At 42.4% G+C, this 16,614-nt stretch overlaps 1 protein-coding gene across 2 annotated transcripts; it reads left to right on the forward strand.

The window, feature by feature from the left end:
* The first annotated feature begins 322 nt into the window (after window positions 1-322).
* Window positions 323-16,496, forward strand: LOC117422220 (WD repeat and HMG-box DNA-binding protein 1-like). 2 transcript variants are annotated; one of them, XM_058991875.1, is made up of 26 exons: window positions 323-898; window positions 1,527-1,620; window positions 1,839-1,950; window positions 2,231-2,382; window positions 2,824-2,935; window positions 3,176-3,226; window positions 3,497-3,592; window positions 3,780-3,872; window positions 4,230-4,336; window positions 4,614-4,749; window positions 5,326-5,530; window positions 5,918-6,099; window positions 6,347-6,531; window positions 6,952-7,193; window positions 7,656-7,793; window positions 8,112-8,268; window positions 8,503-8,617; window positions 8,839-8,970; window positions 9,335-9,552; window positions 10,066-10,244; window positions 10,771-10,827; window positions 11,041-11,081; window positions 11,563-11,733; window positions 11,939-12,078; window positions 12,269-12,404; window positions 13,842-16,496. In XM_058991875.1, the coding sequence occupies exons 2-26, from the start codon at window positions 1,544-1,546 to the stop codon at window positions 14,031-14,033; spliced, it is 3,426 nt and encodes a 1,141-aa protein (XP_058847858.1). In that variant the 5' UTR covers window positions 323-898; window positions 1,527-1,543; the 3' UTR covers window positions 14,034-16,496. The 2 variants fall into 2 exon arrangements, with proteins under 2 accessions (XP_058847858.1, XP_033892846.3); XM_034036955.3 differs by having other exon boundaries at window positions 1,496-1,620; window positions 13,842-16,494.
* Window positions 16,497-16,614: the final 118 nt, after the last annotated feature.

The following is a 16,614-nucleotide window of genomic DNA, read 5'->3' on the forward strand; positions in this document are numbered from 1 at the left end:
ATTACAAGCAATGGGGATGCACCAGAGAGAAGACCCCTGACTAAAGCTGTTAGGAAGCTGGTTCAATGCCAGACAAGCCAGATTATTAAAGCAAGCTCGCAGCTCTGTAAAGACAGACTAGGAGCATAACTACATATGGGAGTAACAGAACACAGGCCAATCACAATTATTGCAAACACCATAAATCATTTAGCAATTTAAATGGAAAATGAAAGCTATTTGTCCTTCAGCTTGAACACTTACTCCTCCCTAAAAACGGTAAGAGCGACACCTGTCGGTATTATGTAGAGACAACACCCTCCTGAGAATTCCTCAACAGCTGGTGCAGCTACAGCTATGAATTGGGCAGACGTCTTTCGGTTCTGTTTTTCCCTCTGTAACATAGCACAGTTTACTTAGATCACTGGTGCAAAGCATGTACAAGACATTCATTTCTTATTGTGTGTTTGGACATGCATCTGGGAGTTTAGAAGTCTATAATATAGAGGCAGAATATCGAAGGTTGTGTGTGGCAGAGCTGTACGGAAAGAAAAATTGAAATCTCTGTCAGTGACGCCATCTGAAAAAGCCCTATCAACGAACAGTGGCTACAAATATAAGATTACCAAAATAATTTTTAACCCAAGTATTTCTTTGCTGGCTCGTATTTTGTAAGCTGTCGATGACACGAGCGCTAATTTTGAGTGTTTATTAAAATGCAATTTATTAACTTCAAAGGGAAATGGGAGTGGTCGGTTGCAGTGACGTCGCTGGCGGGAAGAGCGAAGCTGCTGGTTGTTGTGTTTCTGCTGTCTGCGCGCGAGCTGGAGCTGGAGTTTGGAAATAGTCAGGGGAGATTAAAAAATAATAAAAAAAATATTTGCCGGAGATTTTTTTTACTTTGTGTTTCAAAAAGTTGGTAAGTGTCTGGATAAACGAGGCATGGGTCTAACTAGAGTTGTTTCTTTAGCGCGTAATTTCATCAGTGCCCAATCGTACTTTTTATTTTAAATTATTTGTTTCTGTATTTCCTTCTTTTACTGTACTTCTCCATGTCTCTCAGTCAACACTGTATAACTAAGTAACACGTGTTACATTTTCAAATATGTTGATGCTTTCTATTACGTAATTTGGATTCTGTAATATATCAAGCTCCCTGTTGCGAGTCGGGTTTATTCACAATGGACACAAGCAGCCCAACAGACTGTGACAGAGGTCGTCTCAAGCTTGGCTGTCGGTTTGACTGCACGAGGGTGGAGCAGAACAGTCTCGCAAGTGAAGACTGAGTGACTCCAGGTGCTGTCAGGGTCCTCTGCAGAATCCATCCCTAACGGTTCTGCAGAGAGTATTCTGGAATCATTGAGAAGTGGTCTTGTATTGCTCCAGAACAATTTGAACACACTGCAGACCCTCTGACATGTGGGATTGAACGTATTTGGCAAGTGTTACCATTATTTTTGTCCCGCCCTTGACCTAACACACTGTACTGTGTTTTGTTTTTTGTGATTTGCAATAGTGTGACAGTTCTTTTTGTTGCCTGTTTGAAGTCAGAAAAAGGTGGGGCATGCCTGCTGAGAGGAAACCGATGCGATACGGGCACACGGAGGGACACACAGATGTCTGCTTTGACCACACAGGAAAGTATGTTGAGATCATTTCTACAGTAACGGACAGCTGGCTTACTAGCAGGTCTGTTTATGCAGACCAAGTCCTGTGAGGTGTTGTTTTTGCTGTACACAAAGTACTTTTAGCACTATAACCTCCCTCACACCCCCATCTCCTCTCGAGCGTCCATGTTGTGATCCCTCTGCCTCTTTTCTTCAGTGAAGGCTCTTTCAACTCGCTCAACTCTTTTGTAGGCACATCGTGACCTGCGGCAGTGATGGGGACGTCCGAATCTGGGAGAGCCTGGATGATGATGATCCCAAATCCATCAATGTGGGAGAAAAAGCCTATTCCATGGCCTTGAAGGTAGTGTCACTCATTAAGCTTACGGTTAAACCTGGACTGTGCCAAACTGCAGCAGGATTCTTATTTCCATCCCTCAATATATGGGTCAGCAGGCCTGCTTAATTGACCATCAGAGGAGAAAACATTGAACACTCAATCATAACACAAGAACACTTTTCTAAAGGTCTTTTCTTATGATGCAAAATACAAACAATATTGACTATGTTTTAATACAGACAGGCTGCAGATATTTAGCAATGGTGTTTAATGGCATGTATATGTTTGTTTTGATTGTGTGTAGGATGGGAGGCTGGTCACGGCGGTTTCCAACAACACGGTTCAGATCCATACTTTCCCTGAGGGGGCTCCAGACGGGATCCTAACCCGCTTCACCACCAACGCAAACCATGTGGTGTTCAGTGAGAGCGGCACGCACGTGGCTGCCGGTTCCAGGTATCCATGCCTCTGTCTCATAGGAGCACAAGCTTGGGGACTTCTATTCAGTAAAACCTAAAACCACAACTATCTGAACTTTGATTTTACAAACTCAGTGTTATTTGTAAAGTCCACTGGTTATGCTGTGTCCTGGGCTTCATTGCCCTGTTGCCACCTGCCTCTAGTGTTCACAGTGCAGTACTGTACTGCAGTTTATATATTTATGGGTTGGTTTGGAATGTCATATCAACAATTCTACAGCAATAATAATTCTACCATCTGAACATTTTTTTTTTTTTACCAACAGCTATTCTATTATCTCAATTCGTTACAAAACTAGAAAAAGTCAGTGTGATTTTTAGATTGCTCTTTAAGTTTTGGTCGCTCATTTCGGCAGCAGTAATATTATTTCAGCATTTCGCATTTTGACTTTTTGTGGTGGTGTGTTTTTTTTTGCAGTGACTTCATGGTGAAAGTGATCAAGGTGTCCGACAGCAGTCAGCAGAAGACCCTACGAGGGCACGACGCCCCTGTCCTGAGTGTTGCTATCGACCCCAAGGATGTCTACCTGGTAAAGCTGCTCCAGGCTTATTGTACTGTCGCACAGTTACAGCTCGGGGGCAGTAGGGAATGACAAAGACCTCTGAAGCAGGGGGAAATGTGTTTATTTTCATTATCTATAGCATGTGCAGTCTTGTTGTGTTGTAATTATTATAATACATGATACCGGAATAACATAATAGTTGGTTGATGTTGAATATACCATGCTATTTTTATGTAATCTATAAACGTGGTTTTGTTCTGAATGTAGGCTTCTTCAAGCTGTGATGGCTCTGTTGCTGTCTGGAAAATCTCAGAGCAGGTATGGTTTCCGTTACTGTATGTTTTTTAATGTAGCTTGTAATTTAGCCTTTAATTATGTCTGTAGTCATAAATATTTATAACATGTAAAGTTGTTCTTTTCTTCTGTATTGCTCGAAATATATCGGGTTTTGTCTAACGTTATAGGGACCCTGCGTGGTCCAAACCCCACAAGTGCTAAAGTTTAACCTGAACGGCTCACCTGTCCAGGTTTTATCCCTTAACTGTAACAGAGTTATTTAGTAAATAAAACAACAATTCTGATTGTTAGACTCAGGTGATCAGCTGGAACGTGTTGCAGAAGTCCAGTGACGTGAGCAACGCCAAATCGATCTGTCGCCTGACCTGGCAGCCCTCCAATGGAAAGGTAAAAACAAACTTGGGCTAATTGGGGGTCAGGGGGTTGGTAAAATGGGTCAGTTCATATAAGCATGCTGTAAACACCCTTGTCATTCACTCTTCATTTGCCTTTCACTTTGGCTAATTTTGAAATGTACTTTTAAATTACTAACTTCTGCAAACCGACTAAGCAATACGACTGTCCTCCTCTTCAGCTGCTGGCTGTTCCTGTGGACAAGGCTGTGCAGCTGTATGAGAGAGACTCCTGGAACAATGTGTTTAATCTTTCAGATGACTTCATCACTCAGGTAAGAACAGCCCCTGCTGTTTTAATTTCTATTTTAAATATGCAGAAAGCTTGCAGTGTAGTGATTATTGTTTTTTTGGTTATGCAAAGACAACAGCTAAATCTTCTTTAAATGTTCCCTGTTACCTCAGTGGAGTCCTCTAGCATCAGTATTTCATTTAAAGTAGTTTCTGTCATATTAGAAAAAAAAAAAAAGGTTTAATATAATGAATTACCAACGAGAGTGGACAAACCGTCCACTCTCGAGTGCTTAACAGATCTGATGTGTGTGCAGCTTGAGGCATTCCATAGAACACTTGAGACTGACCACATAGAATTGAGGTTTTATGTGTTGGTGTCTTGTATTTTTTCCTCCCAGCCTGTAAATGTGGTCTCCTGGTCTTCGTGTGGGAAGTTCCTGGCTGCAGGGAGTGTTGGTGGCTTCGTGACTGTGTGGAACGTGGAGACTAAGGAATGCCTGGAGAGGTACTCAATTCAGGCACAGGCTCCTAAAGTGGGATTAGAGCTGTGGACCTCGATGGCCATTCCAATCCATGCCTTTGTTTCAACTAGGCCCTAAATTAAATGAACATACCTTTTAACAGGTTCAATTAAATCAATTAGAACCCCACTGGAATGCAGACTTGGACTAGAATGTCTCTCGAGGACTGGTAGTGAGTTACTGGATCTGTTTTTGTGTTTTCAAGTTGCTCGTTTAGTTTTGAAACCTTGACTTTGTTTATGTATTGATTCTGACTCCCAGGGCAAAGCATGAGAAAGGCTACACGGTGTGTGGTCTGGTTTGGCACCCGAATGGAAGTCAGATTGCATATACCGATACCGAGGGCTGCCTGGGTCTGCTGGACGGGTTGTCTCCTGGCACGGCAAAGACTTCTACGGTGAGCCACCGCCTTTGGTTAATGCTTCAAACCCCAGGATCTGTTTTAAACATTCTTGGGGATTGAACTTGGAGTGGTTCAGGTTGAAACCTTGTGCTAAAGTGACATCTAGTGTGAGAGATGCTGTATTTATGCCCGTTGTGTCCCAGAACCTCTGCCGCGCAGACTGCCAGAGGATTTAAACCAGGGTCTCAGACATGAAGAAACCGAGAGAAATTGAGAGTCAGCGGGTTCAAAAACCAGTTCCCACTTCCAAATAAGAACTGTGTAGTCAGTAAAAAAAATAAATAAAAAAAAAAATAAAAAAAAAGCTGTTTGACTACGCTCCAAACCTATGCCTTGGAAAATATTCAGTTTAATTCTACTGCTGACTAATAAATGTTAGTCTGTACGTGTAGTGCGCTTGACCAGCATGGATTGATGAAGCAGAATGAATTGAACTGTCCCCAGCCAAAATTGAATAGGATTCGAACCCTGGCTGCACTCCAAACAGCAGTGCTTTTAATTAGATGTGTGTTTAGTCACTGAAGTTTTCTCCAGCATATAGTTGAATGCATGTTACATGTGTTCCTCCAGACCGCTGCTGCTGCTGGCAAGGAAGTGAAGGATTATGACGACCTGTTTGACGGAGACGATGATGGGCTACTGGAAGAGGACCCGAGTGAGACCCGCTCGCCCCCGAAACACCCCCTCCTGGATGACGAGGATGAAGACGACCTCATGCCCTCACTCAGCCGCCCCCGGAAACGCGGGGCCATTCTAGAGGATGATAACTCTATGGGTATGAGAGCGACAGAGAGGAAGAGAACTGGGGAGTGTCAGAATATTTTATATGGGAGGCCCTTAAAGAATTTCACTGGTGACCAAAGCTGTATTTTTACCCATGCCTTTTAACTCACTGTGTTTGTGCCAAATTGGTTTCTTGCGCATTCTCTGAGGTAAAGCTTGCCAAGGCGTTGGCAGTCTTAAGACTGTCAGAAAGTGAGGGAAGTCAATCTCAACTTGCAGAGGGCTGAGGGGAGGACACTTAAAACCATAGTATAAGTTAAAGGAGACAAACAGTTTGTTTTTATTTTTAAATAGTTTAAAGTGTATCTTTTAAATACAGCATATGATACATTTGGTGACTGGGTTCCCCAACCCTTCCCTCCATGTATGTCTCCCCCAGATGTGGGCTCCCTAAAGCTTGGCGTGGGGAAGGACGTGGAGGATGATGACAGTGCCAGCATGGTTCAGCTTGCTCCTGAATCCTCTGCACTCCGGCCAGCCTACGAGGGCCCCCTGCCCACCCCCCGGCAGAAACCCTTCCAGACCGCCTCCACACCTGTGCACCTCATGCACCGATTCCTGGTGAGGCAAACCTTCACCGCACACAGCTCCCGGAACACAGTGACCCCAGCCGTTATTCAGGCAGCTCCCCTGTAGTTTAAACAGAAGGGACCGTAGAATGTGTACTTCATTCTCTAGCAGAACCCCACCATAGATGCCAGGTTGCACCCTGTCTTTTATGTCTTGTCTCTCTTCCCAGCTCTGTCAGTAAAATGTGCTGGTTTGTCATGTCATTAATGTGCCTTCTGTGTGTCTCTCTCTTCTCCAGGTGTGGAACTCAGTGGGGATCGTGCGGTGCTACAATGACGAGCAGGACAATGCCATCGATGTGGAGTTTCATGACACCTCTGTGCATCACACTATGCATCTCACCAACAGCCTGGGACACATGCTGGCAGACCTGTCCCAGGAGGCTGTGCTGCTGGCCTGCGAGGGCACAGACGAGCTTGCCAGGTAAGACCAGGGGAGAGAGAGAGGGGAAATCTTATTACTGTAGTGATTTAGGAATTCTGTCCCATTCAGAAAGTCACTCAGTTTTAAAGCGAGTGCGTGGATGAAGGTGTTCACATTTTTGTTTCATTGTCTGATTTTTAAACATTCCTCCTGCCCTAAAAAGCAGTTTACGTTCTGTATATATAGTGCTGTCGGCAGTGCTGATGAGACCCTGTTGTGCTCCCAGTTCTCAGACCTTTCAGCCATGTACTTCTCTTTCAATGCTGTGTTTGTTTTATTCATGTTGTACACCACTATACAGTACTGAAATGCTGTTTTATGACAATGAAAGTGAATTTTAAATACGTACCGTATAAAAGAGAAGAAAATGCAATGTCGAAAGTTCACATCCCTCTCTTTCTGTGTGTGCGTCCCAATCAGCAAGTTACAGTGCCTCCACTTCAGCTCGTGGGACACTAACAAGGAGTGGATGGTGGACATGCCGAAGGAGGAGGATGTGCAGGCGCTGTGTCTGGGCCAGGGCTGGGCTGCAGCTGCTACCAGCGCCTTGCTGGTGCGGATCTTCTCCATGGGCGGCGTGCAGAGAGAGATCTTCAGCCTGCCGGGGCCCGTAGTCTGCATGTCTGCGCACGGGGAGCAGCTGATGATAGTCTACCACAGAGGTAAGGTAACCTGCTGGGAAAGGAAACCGCATGGAACTGTTAAAGGGACATCTGAGTTAATTTATCAAAATATATATATATTTTAAGCAATGGTCAATAACAGTTTTAGCAATAAAGACCAACTTTACAGAAACCCTAAGATAATAATTTCAGTGTCTTATATTGGAAAGCATTAATACTCTCCGGCACTGGTTCACTGATATGTTGACTGGTATGATGTTTTAACTAAAGTTATCTTTTCTTTACTGCAGTTTTCAGTGCATACAGCTCAGTATTGTTGAAATAGTTAAATAACTTTTGTACCCCCAAGAACCTGGTTAAAAGGCTATTTGTGTTGAGTTTTTTTGTAGCTGACATTGTAAAGTACCCTGCTTGAACATGAAGGACGCTCTGTATACGGTGAAAGAAGCTGGTGTGATAAGTAAGTGGTATAATTACTGTGGAATAATTGCGCTATTTTAGGCACAGGGTTCGATGGCGACCAGTCCTTGGGAGTTCAGCTGCTGCAGTTTGGGATGAGGAGACGACAGATTCTGCATGGGGACCCTCTCCCCCTCTCCAAGAAATCACACTTAGCCTGGCTCGGCTTCTCTGCTGAAGGTGAGTTTGTTTCTGCCTTCTCCTTTCTCTTTCTAAATGTGTTTCATTTACGTCATTATAACAATCTGCAATTGTGACTGGTTCGTTCCCCCACCATTATGAAGGCGTATGTACAGTACATTTTCAAATTAATCTAGTAAGTCAATAGCAAGCTTTCATAGAACCAAACAGCCATACATGAAGATGCATGTGTGCTGCAAGAATATTCAGATTCTTTCACTTAAATTTTGTAGCACTTTTACAAAACAACATGCATACTGGAGTATTCAGTGTTCAATAAGGATTCTGAGCCCCATTCTGTGTTCTTTCCTCTTGCAGGCACCCCATGTTATGTGGACTCGGAGGGGGTGGTGTACATGTTAAACCGGTCCCTGGGAAACACGTGGACACCTGTGTGTAACACTAGGGAGCACTGCAAGGGCAAATCGGACCATTACTGGGTGGTGGGAATCCACGAGAACCCACAGCAGCTCAGGTGAGCTCAAATTGATGATCAGTTCCAGGCGTGACGTTTGAGCTGGTAGAAATTATGAAGGATAGAAACGTGCAAACAGTTTATTGCGGGCCTCTTCTGGGTATCTGCTCTGAGGATTGTTGGGCAGAAAGGCAAAACTAATGGCTTGCTCGGACACATTGAGAGCCAAATAGCAGCTAGGTGCGATGCAATATTTAAAAAGTTCAACTCTCTGCTTTTCTTCTATCTCCCCAGGTGTATCCCCTGTAAAGGTGCCCGGTTCCCCGCCACGCTGCCTCGCCCTGCTATCGCCATCCTGCCCTTCAAGCTGCCGTACTGTCAGATCACTACGGAGAAGGGGCAGATGGAGGTATTGCTTGGGGCCAACCAGACCAGGCTTTTCTGTACTTCACTTACAGTTTTATAGTTGTACCTCCAGAAATGTTGGAAGATATTGAGTTAGTTATGTACACTTTGATTGGGACTGGATATGGGTTTGATGAAGTTGCAACAAGCCATGCACAGAAGGGTTACTTCTTCTTGGCTGCTTATAATGTGAAATGACACCTGCGTTTCCACCCTGTGTTTCAGGAGCAGTTCTGGCGCTCCATGCTCTTTCACAATCACTTTGACTTCCTGGATGCGAGCGGGTACGAGTTTGACGAGGCTGGAAAGAGCCTGGTGCAGAAAGAACAGCAGGAGCTGCTCATGAAGATGTTTGCAGTGAGCACAGCAAAGCTATACACGTGAACAGTAACAGCTGTAAAGATTTGGTGTAAACGTTTAAACAGCAAACTAAAACAAAAACTTAACAGCTGAGTATTGTTTTATTAAACATAGATTTACAGCCTCAATAATACAACAAATTGGTTAGAACTTTACTAGCAGTATTCATTTCAAGTATTCAGTTTGATCTATAAAAGCGTAGATATTTAAACATGTACCAGTTTTTTGTGTTTTAAAATGTTGAATAAAAAATAACCCATGCAAAGCCTGCATGAAACATTTTCCATGTAGCTTCTGTGTAAGCAGCTCGTAAGCCAGGAGAGCCGTGGCTGATGATAAAAATACATTCTCTCGTCCCCAGCTGTCGTGTAAGCTGGAGCGGGAGTTCCGCTGTGTGGAGCTGGCGGAGTTGATGACTCAGAGTGTGGTGACTCTGGCTATCCGCTACGCCTCGCGCTCCAAGCGAATGGCGCTCGCTCAGAGACTCAACGAGCTTGCCCTGGAGAAGGCAGCTGAGATCACTGCCCAGCAACAGGAAGAGGAGGAGCAAGAGGACTTCCGCAGCCGTCTGAATGCAGGGTAATGTAGTATTTCTGGGCGCCAGGGATATAGTGGAGGCCTTTGTACGTACACCACATTTTTTTGTCTGCTTCTAAATCTATGGGATATATGGAGGAAACTGTCTGTCCTTATGTTACATCAGTTTTTACATCAGTGATACTGCTGGCCCTAATTTTGTATTTACTATCATTACACCAAGAAATACAGATTTTCTGTGCATATCCAGTTTTTTACTGTTTCACTGTTCCTGAAGTTGACTTTGCTTTGAATTTGAACTTGGACTAGTTCAGTCAGTAATTAAACTTGAAATCAACCCATTCTGGAAATGAAGGTGAACTCTTGCACAGTATGTTCTTTAAGTACACCTGTTTTAATCGTGTAGATGGGAAAAGCTATCGAAAAAGATTAACGTGTAAATGGTAATTTTACTGAAAATGTTCTCTGCTTTTTGAGGATTTCTCATTTGTTATACCTTAAAATATAATTTTAGATTTGTTGTTTTTTCTCTAATGTTGTGTCTGAACCTTGTAGTTACAGCAGGACTGACTCAGAATGGAGTCAGCCTCGAGATAGGAACCAGAAGGGGCCGCAGCAGCCTCGTGAGGAGGAGGAGGAGGAGGAGGAAGAGGAGGAGGATGCAGCAGTTGAGGAAGAGACACCCGAGTGTGAGATGATGGAGGCGGACGAAGTTCCAGAGACAAAGAAACAGAGTGAGTCCTTCTGTCGAGTAGGTGCCACTCAGTTGTTTAGCACCCAGTCTGTCTGCTCTGTGCTGAACAAATAAGCCCATTTGTTTTTAAGTTACTACACTGTTCTGAACAATTAAGCATATTAAGAGATGTGTATTATAATCTTTGTAAATCTCCAAATCTGGTAATGAACTAATACCTTGGATATTTATAATGCCTTCTAATTGTCTGGAACAGTGCATATGCAGAATACTTGTGAACAGTAGGGGGCACAGTTACACCTGCTGTACTGCACATAGGACAGACCATGTCCTTATTCCTTTACACCAGCAGTGCAGAACAAATTACTCCTTCTACAATTATATCATTTGCCTAATACCCACCTGAGAATAGTCTGCTGCAGCACAAAATATTCAGAGTAAGCAACCGAATTTATAGAAGTTGGCAATCCCTGAGCGAGTGATATAATTGTGATTGTCAGAAATGAACAGTACTGAACCTGAGGCACATTGCATCAGAACTCACTGAACGTTCTCTGAACACACAGGGCTGAATCCCTTCGGAAAAGGCACGAGTTCACCTGAAAAGCCAGCTCCAAAGCCTGGTGAGTATGGTGCAACTTGGAGAAGCTTCTTGCAGTGCGCTTTTCAAAGCTACTCTTTTCAAAATGAAACGTGATCCTTTGGAGTCTGCTTGCTAAATCCATCCATGACTTTAATGCTTGATCATCAGCCACATAATAGTACTAAAAAGAAAGAAATCTTAGACAAATGTTTCAATAAGACGTTTTTAACAATTTGAATGTTTGTCCTTGCAGTGCTCATGGCCACCAAAGAAGGACGAGTCAACCCTTTTAAGGTGAGACATTAATCTCTTGCAGGAAACATGGAAATGTGTCTCCACTAGTCTAATGTATGATGTGTTTTCTGCATTTTTCTGGAGTGGACAAAAAACATGTTTTTATGTTGGGTGTCCTGACTACATTGTATGTACATGTTCTTTCTTTTTATTTTGTTTTATATACTGTTTTTCTGATTTGTCTTGAAACTGCTTGCTGTAAGAGAAAGGTGCATTCAAGTGTGTTGCAGAGATACTGAGCTTTTACTCTGGTCTGTACCAAGTTTTCTTACTAAAAAGGGGAAAGAACTGTTCTAGCTTACAAATCCGTGATTCTACCAACACTGTGACTAGAGAACACATACAGTACATATTTGTTTTTTTGCCAAGCTACTTGAATCATTATATGACTCTGGTGTCTTTTACTTTCTCTATTCTATACACCCCTCATTGAATCCCAAGCCATTACACTGTAATTATCCCTGTCTGTGTCCATTGGCAGGTCGCGGGTGCTGTGAAGTCCCCTGGCTTCACTGCTGGACAGCCCCGCACAGCAAACATCCTGGACAACATGGCAAAATCCAGCAAGAAGCCGTCTGCCCCAGGCGGCCAGGCAGCCAGCAAACAGAAATCCCCTGTGCTGAAGCCTCTGCTGCCCAAACCGAAGTCCAAGGTACTGCACCACCTGAAATGCAGTCAGGGCTTCAGGAGTTTAGCATGTAACAATGACTCGGGACCATCTGAAAGTGTTTCTAAATTCAGCTCTGAGTGTTTTAATACTTTTAATACTGCAGGTCTTGAATTGAGACAGTGTCGAGCTCCGAATACGTTTTTGTATGTTATTGCTGAATTCGATTTCTCCACGTCTTTCCTCATAGACGCAGGCCACATTATTCCAGATGGGTCCTAAAACTGCAAGTAAAAAGACAGAAGAAAAACCAAGCAAAGAGGAAAAGGAGAGCAGAGTTCAATCAGAGAATCCTGTCCATGCTGCTGCTGAAAACACAGAAAATAGAAAGTAAGTGAACAAAAAGAATCCTCCTCACAAACAAAGCTGGGGTGCTGGTTCACGGAGCAGGTCAAGGTTATCTTTGAACAGCATCCCTAAACACGGCAGACCACCTTGACTGCTGTAGCATGTTACAGAAAACCCCGCTGACCCCTGCACTCTCAATAGCTGCTTCCCCCTCTCCCCTTGTCTCTGCCAGGCCAAAGACGGGCTTCCAGCTGTGGCTAGAGGAGAACCGGAAGGGGATTCTGGCGGATCATCCCGATCTGGACGAGGCTGAAATCATCAAGGAGGGAATGGGCCGCTTCCGGGCGCTGTCTGCCAAAGACAGGCTGGTACGTCAACGTGTGTTTTTTACAAAAGAAAGTATCAAGTTCCTAAGTTCACAAGCAGCTTTAAAGAAATGATTCCTTGTTATGTGTCATGGTACTGACAGAGAACCTAATATTGTCATTACAGCAAATGTAATCGCATTAGCTCGGATGGCGCAATGTGTGAAAACAGAGATGCGCTGAAACCAAATGAAAATTGATTTAAGCCGCTGTCTGTTTGCAGACTGCGGTTTAAATCAATACAAAAAAAAAATACAAAATTGATGTTAACCCTCCACCACAAACACACACACACACACCTTCAGTGTCTACATCTGAGTGAATGAAAACAAACCAGGCTGTACAAGAGGTCTGCTTTTTATTATAGCAGAGTGTAGAATCTATAAAAGACTGTTCTAGAATATAGTCAATTAAGACAGGAATGTGTTCATTTTGATCTTGGTTGGACTAAGTAATGACTTAACAACTGATCCATGGATTTAAAAAAAAAAAAAAAAAATTGATTCCTTTTTATTGGTTGTATTCATGCACCTTGTCAGTGGAAATGCAAACACCACCTCCCCCAAACCACCTACACATGGTCCTGCAAAGAAGCTGTGAATCAGTAGAGCTTGATTGCGACTGCTGCTAATAAATAACAGGAGCAGGAAATGTGTCTGAATGGCGTATGAAGTGCTGGTTGCTTGGTAACTTATGCAGAGACTGGAGTTTGGGACAGTTGCTATTGATCTCATGGTAATGGTGAGGGGTGAGTAAATAGGGAGATGTATGCAGGGGCACAGTATCAATTCAGTCTAATTTTGGGAGTATGAGAAGGGTGGGGGGGTGTTTGCAGAAAACAACTGGTTTTGTTCACTTTTAGTTTCCATTGAAAGATGACTCATCCAGCCAGGGTTTTTTTAAAACATTTTTATTGAATGTTGTGTCTGACAATACCAAGGCTATTAAGGAAGCAGCTAGTCAAAACTGTGCTGTCAGAAATGATTACACAAACGGATGCCATTTATGTACAAATATCTGCTGTTTCTATGTTCCAACAGCTCATGTTATTATTATTTAATTGTTAGAAAATGCAGACTTTGTGGTGGGTAAATAACTCCTACTAAATTTTGCACACAGTAGTCTAGGAATCTGAAACCCAAAGGATAAGCAGGTAATGTTCAGTTTGGAGTATAAAAGCTTATGGTTTGGTTGCTGTGGTGATTTGTAATGATAATGCATCACTGATAATCCTGTCTCGACTCTAATCGCTACACCACACTGCCTCCCAGGCCCTCATCTCAAACCACGAGGCAACACTGCCTCCCAGGCCCTCGGCTCAAACCACTAGGTAACGCAGCCTCTCGGTCCCTCGGCTCTAACCAGAATGGAGGTTATGTATCGCACAGTTTCATCCTATTTCGTTATTTTTTCCTTGTTTCTTTCTATCTTTCCATGCAGTCCTTGACAGAGAAGGCGAAAGGAGGAGCTGTGGAAGACTGTGCCGAGGTGAAGAAGAGAAAGCGATTCGAGGGAGAAGATGGAGAGGTGCCGGTGAACGAGACCGCTGAAGGGGAAGCAAATTTGTCCAAGAAAAAGAAACCACTAGACACTTCCTCCAAGCTCTCTGCGTTTGCATTCAGCAAGGACTGAGTTGCTTGGACTGCTCTGGAGAGTTAAGTGTCAGAAGAAATCTGTTGACACTTCATTTTTAAAAGTGTTGTTTCCCAGTTGGATCATCTTTTTGATGGCTTAAGTGTCTCACAGCTTTGTTTTATTTTGATTCGTCCCCATGCTGAACAAATGTTGGATATAAAGCACTTGCACTGATATTAATGGGATTCAAATTTTCAGATTTCAAAATGTTTTTGGTTTTTTTTGGCTTTTTGGTCTGGTGGCTTTGTAGTTTTTGAACTATAGTCATGTTATACTCAAAATCCAGGAATAAGCAGACATAGTAACACTGCACACAATTAGGCCAGTTTGTGTTCTAGTTGAGAACTCCTGGCTGCTCGTGTGTTCCAAACGACAATCCGTTTGCGGAAGGTGGATAGAACATTGCGGGGGACAATGGTTGTGATTTTTTTTGCAGGTTCCTCTCCAGTGTCTTGGTTTGATTTTGAAGGGACATTTCCTGTTAATCACCTGCTACCTCAGCCATACTTCCACATTACTGTTTGTTAAAAACAGTGTTGTTTCTCCCGCTGTTTTTCTTTTAAAAGCGCTGCAATTTAAAGTAGGGTAAAAATGTGATGCTGTTAGTATCTAAAATATCTCTCTTGTCCATGTTTTGATATTACACCAAAGTGTGAATCATCATGTTTTGTATTTGTAGTTTTTAAGTGTTCTAAAATAATAATAATAATAATAAAATATCATGCTGTCCTTTTTTTGTAAAGGCTGTTAGAAAAAGAAAAAAAACAAGTTATGCTTAGTAACTAAATAAAACAATCTGCTTCTAGAAGCTGAATTTCTGATGTGAGATAGCTTGGTAAAGGACCACTAGAGGTGTACAGCTGTAGAGGTCTGTCCCCTGTGAAACTGATTTTTTTTATATTTACAAACTCGCTGAACCCCGTTTGCAAATTACAGTTGCGCACCCCAAGTGTTTGTTTCTCAAACCACCTCACTAGAGAAATTCAGCCTCTAGGGTTCTTTTCAAAAGCAGCATGTGTGGTGAGAAAAAAAAAACAGCCTTATTTAAACTTGATAAAAGCAAACAACACTACAGATAATTATGCAGGTGGTATATAAAATAAGTCATTTTAATGGGTTCATATCATTTTGTTTTTAACTGATCAAAGAGCAGTGTGCTGCCCTCGGTGGCGATGCACTGCAGTGTGGGTTTTTTGAGGTTAGTCAAACATCAGCGACGAGCAGCTCTCCACTATCAGTGAGGTTGTTAAGCTTTCTAAACCGAGGCGTGTGTGGGCTCACTTCCCTCAGGACGCCCATTGGCTTGACCCTGTTGCTATTTAAGTCATAGCCTTGTTCTGTTGTGTGGCTGGTCCACTGATGTATAGATAGACACCACCTGACATATACCCGGCTTAAATTCAAGGTAACATTTTAATGCAAGTATACAGCACTGCACAAGAAACACTAGTGTTTTTTGCATTGCTGTTGTGCTATAATTTTACTGGAAATGTATACAAGTAATGATGCAGGGAAACATGGTGACCGTGTTGCTCCAGAACACATAGCTGCTAGTGTCCTTTAGTTTACAGCTGTAGACGTCTGAGAATTGTGAATGAGTTCCAAAGTTCAAGACAGGGTAAAAATGACAAGGCACTTTCTCTTGCATTTTTACGTTTTACTGACAATGAGTAGTATGTTGGCTACAAGTTGTGTAACAGTTTATAATATTGTGTAAAAGAAAGTTTGAATATTTTTCTATTAAAATCTGGTCCAGGTATACCATTATCAAGATTTAAAATGAGTTGATGTGACAAGTTAACGACATCAGTGAGTGTTTACGATAGTGACCATCTTGTTCCAGAAAAAGAGATTATAGGAATTATATAATATATACTTAGCCTATTAAATACTGTTAGTTAATTAGACTTGGTGTTTTACAAAGTGCCAGGCACTGCCAGTCCCTCTGCTCATTTTGCTTCCTAAAGTCATACGAAACCTGAATAATGTCACGTTAACATATTGAATTACATACCACTTTGTAGTTTTCCACATACTTCACGAAAAACTGACAATAATTGAAAAATGACATTTTGAACATGAAATACTGTACTATTAAACTTCTGGTAGGCTTTTGCAATAAATAAAATATCTAAATTATTTGGAACTAGGGGTGCTGGGAGTGATGCTAAACTTTTGGCTATAGCTGTACACTTAAATTAATTCATATTCTACATACTTGTAATCCTGCTATTTCTAAATCAAATCATGATTCCTTATCTAGGTGAAATAAGATGAGACCTGCATGATCCCAATCCAGTGGTACTGAAGATTCTTTATAAATGAGCAGCAGTGCTTAGATCACAAACTACTACTAATGTACTTTAAAATGGTTATTACTGTGTATGTAAGGGTAGCAATTTCATTAGTTGTACTCTTATATGAAATTCTGATGTAATAAAATGATAAAATGACAATTTTCTAATAGAAGCCTCGCAGTACTGAATTGGTCTGATGTGCTAAAATGGCTTTGGGGTGAAGATTGATTCAATGCAAGAGTCCGACTGTGTCATATCCAGGTGTTGCTGTTGGTAGATGT

The sequence above is a fragment of the Acipenser ruthenus genome, chromosome 18 (genome assembly GCF_902713425.1).
Source record: "Acipenser ruthenus chromosome 18, fAciRut3.2 maternal haplotype, whole genome shotgun sequence".
Classification (NCBI taxonomy): Eukaryota; Metazoa; Chordata; class Actinopteri; order Acipenseriformes; family Acipenseridae; genus Acipenser; species Acipenser ruthenus.

Bases quoted from the DNA above. Each gene is read 5' to 3' on its own strand.
- LOC117422220 (XM_058991875.1), top strand. From the start codon at position 1,544: ATGCCTGCTGAGAGGAAACCGATGCGATACGGGCACACGGAGGGACAC. The intron at 4,337-4,613 runs GTACTCAATTCA...TCTGACTCCCAG, and splicing joins ACTAAGGAATGCCTGGAGAG to GGCAAAGCATGAGAAAGGCT. The intron at 7,194-7,655 runs GTAAGGTAACCT...GCGCTATTTTAG, and splicing joins GATGATAGTCTACCACAGAG to GCACAGGGTTCGATGGCGAC.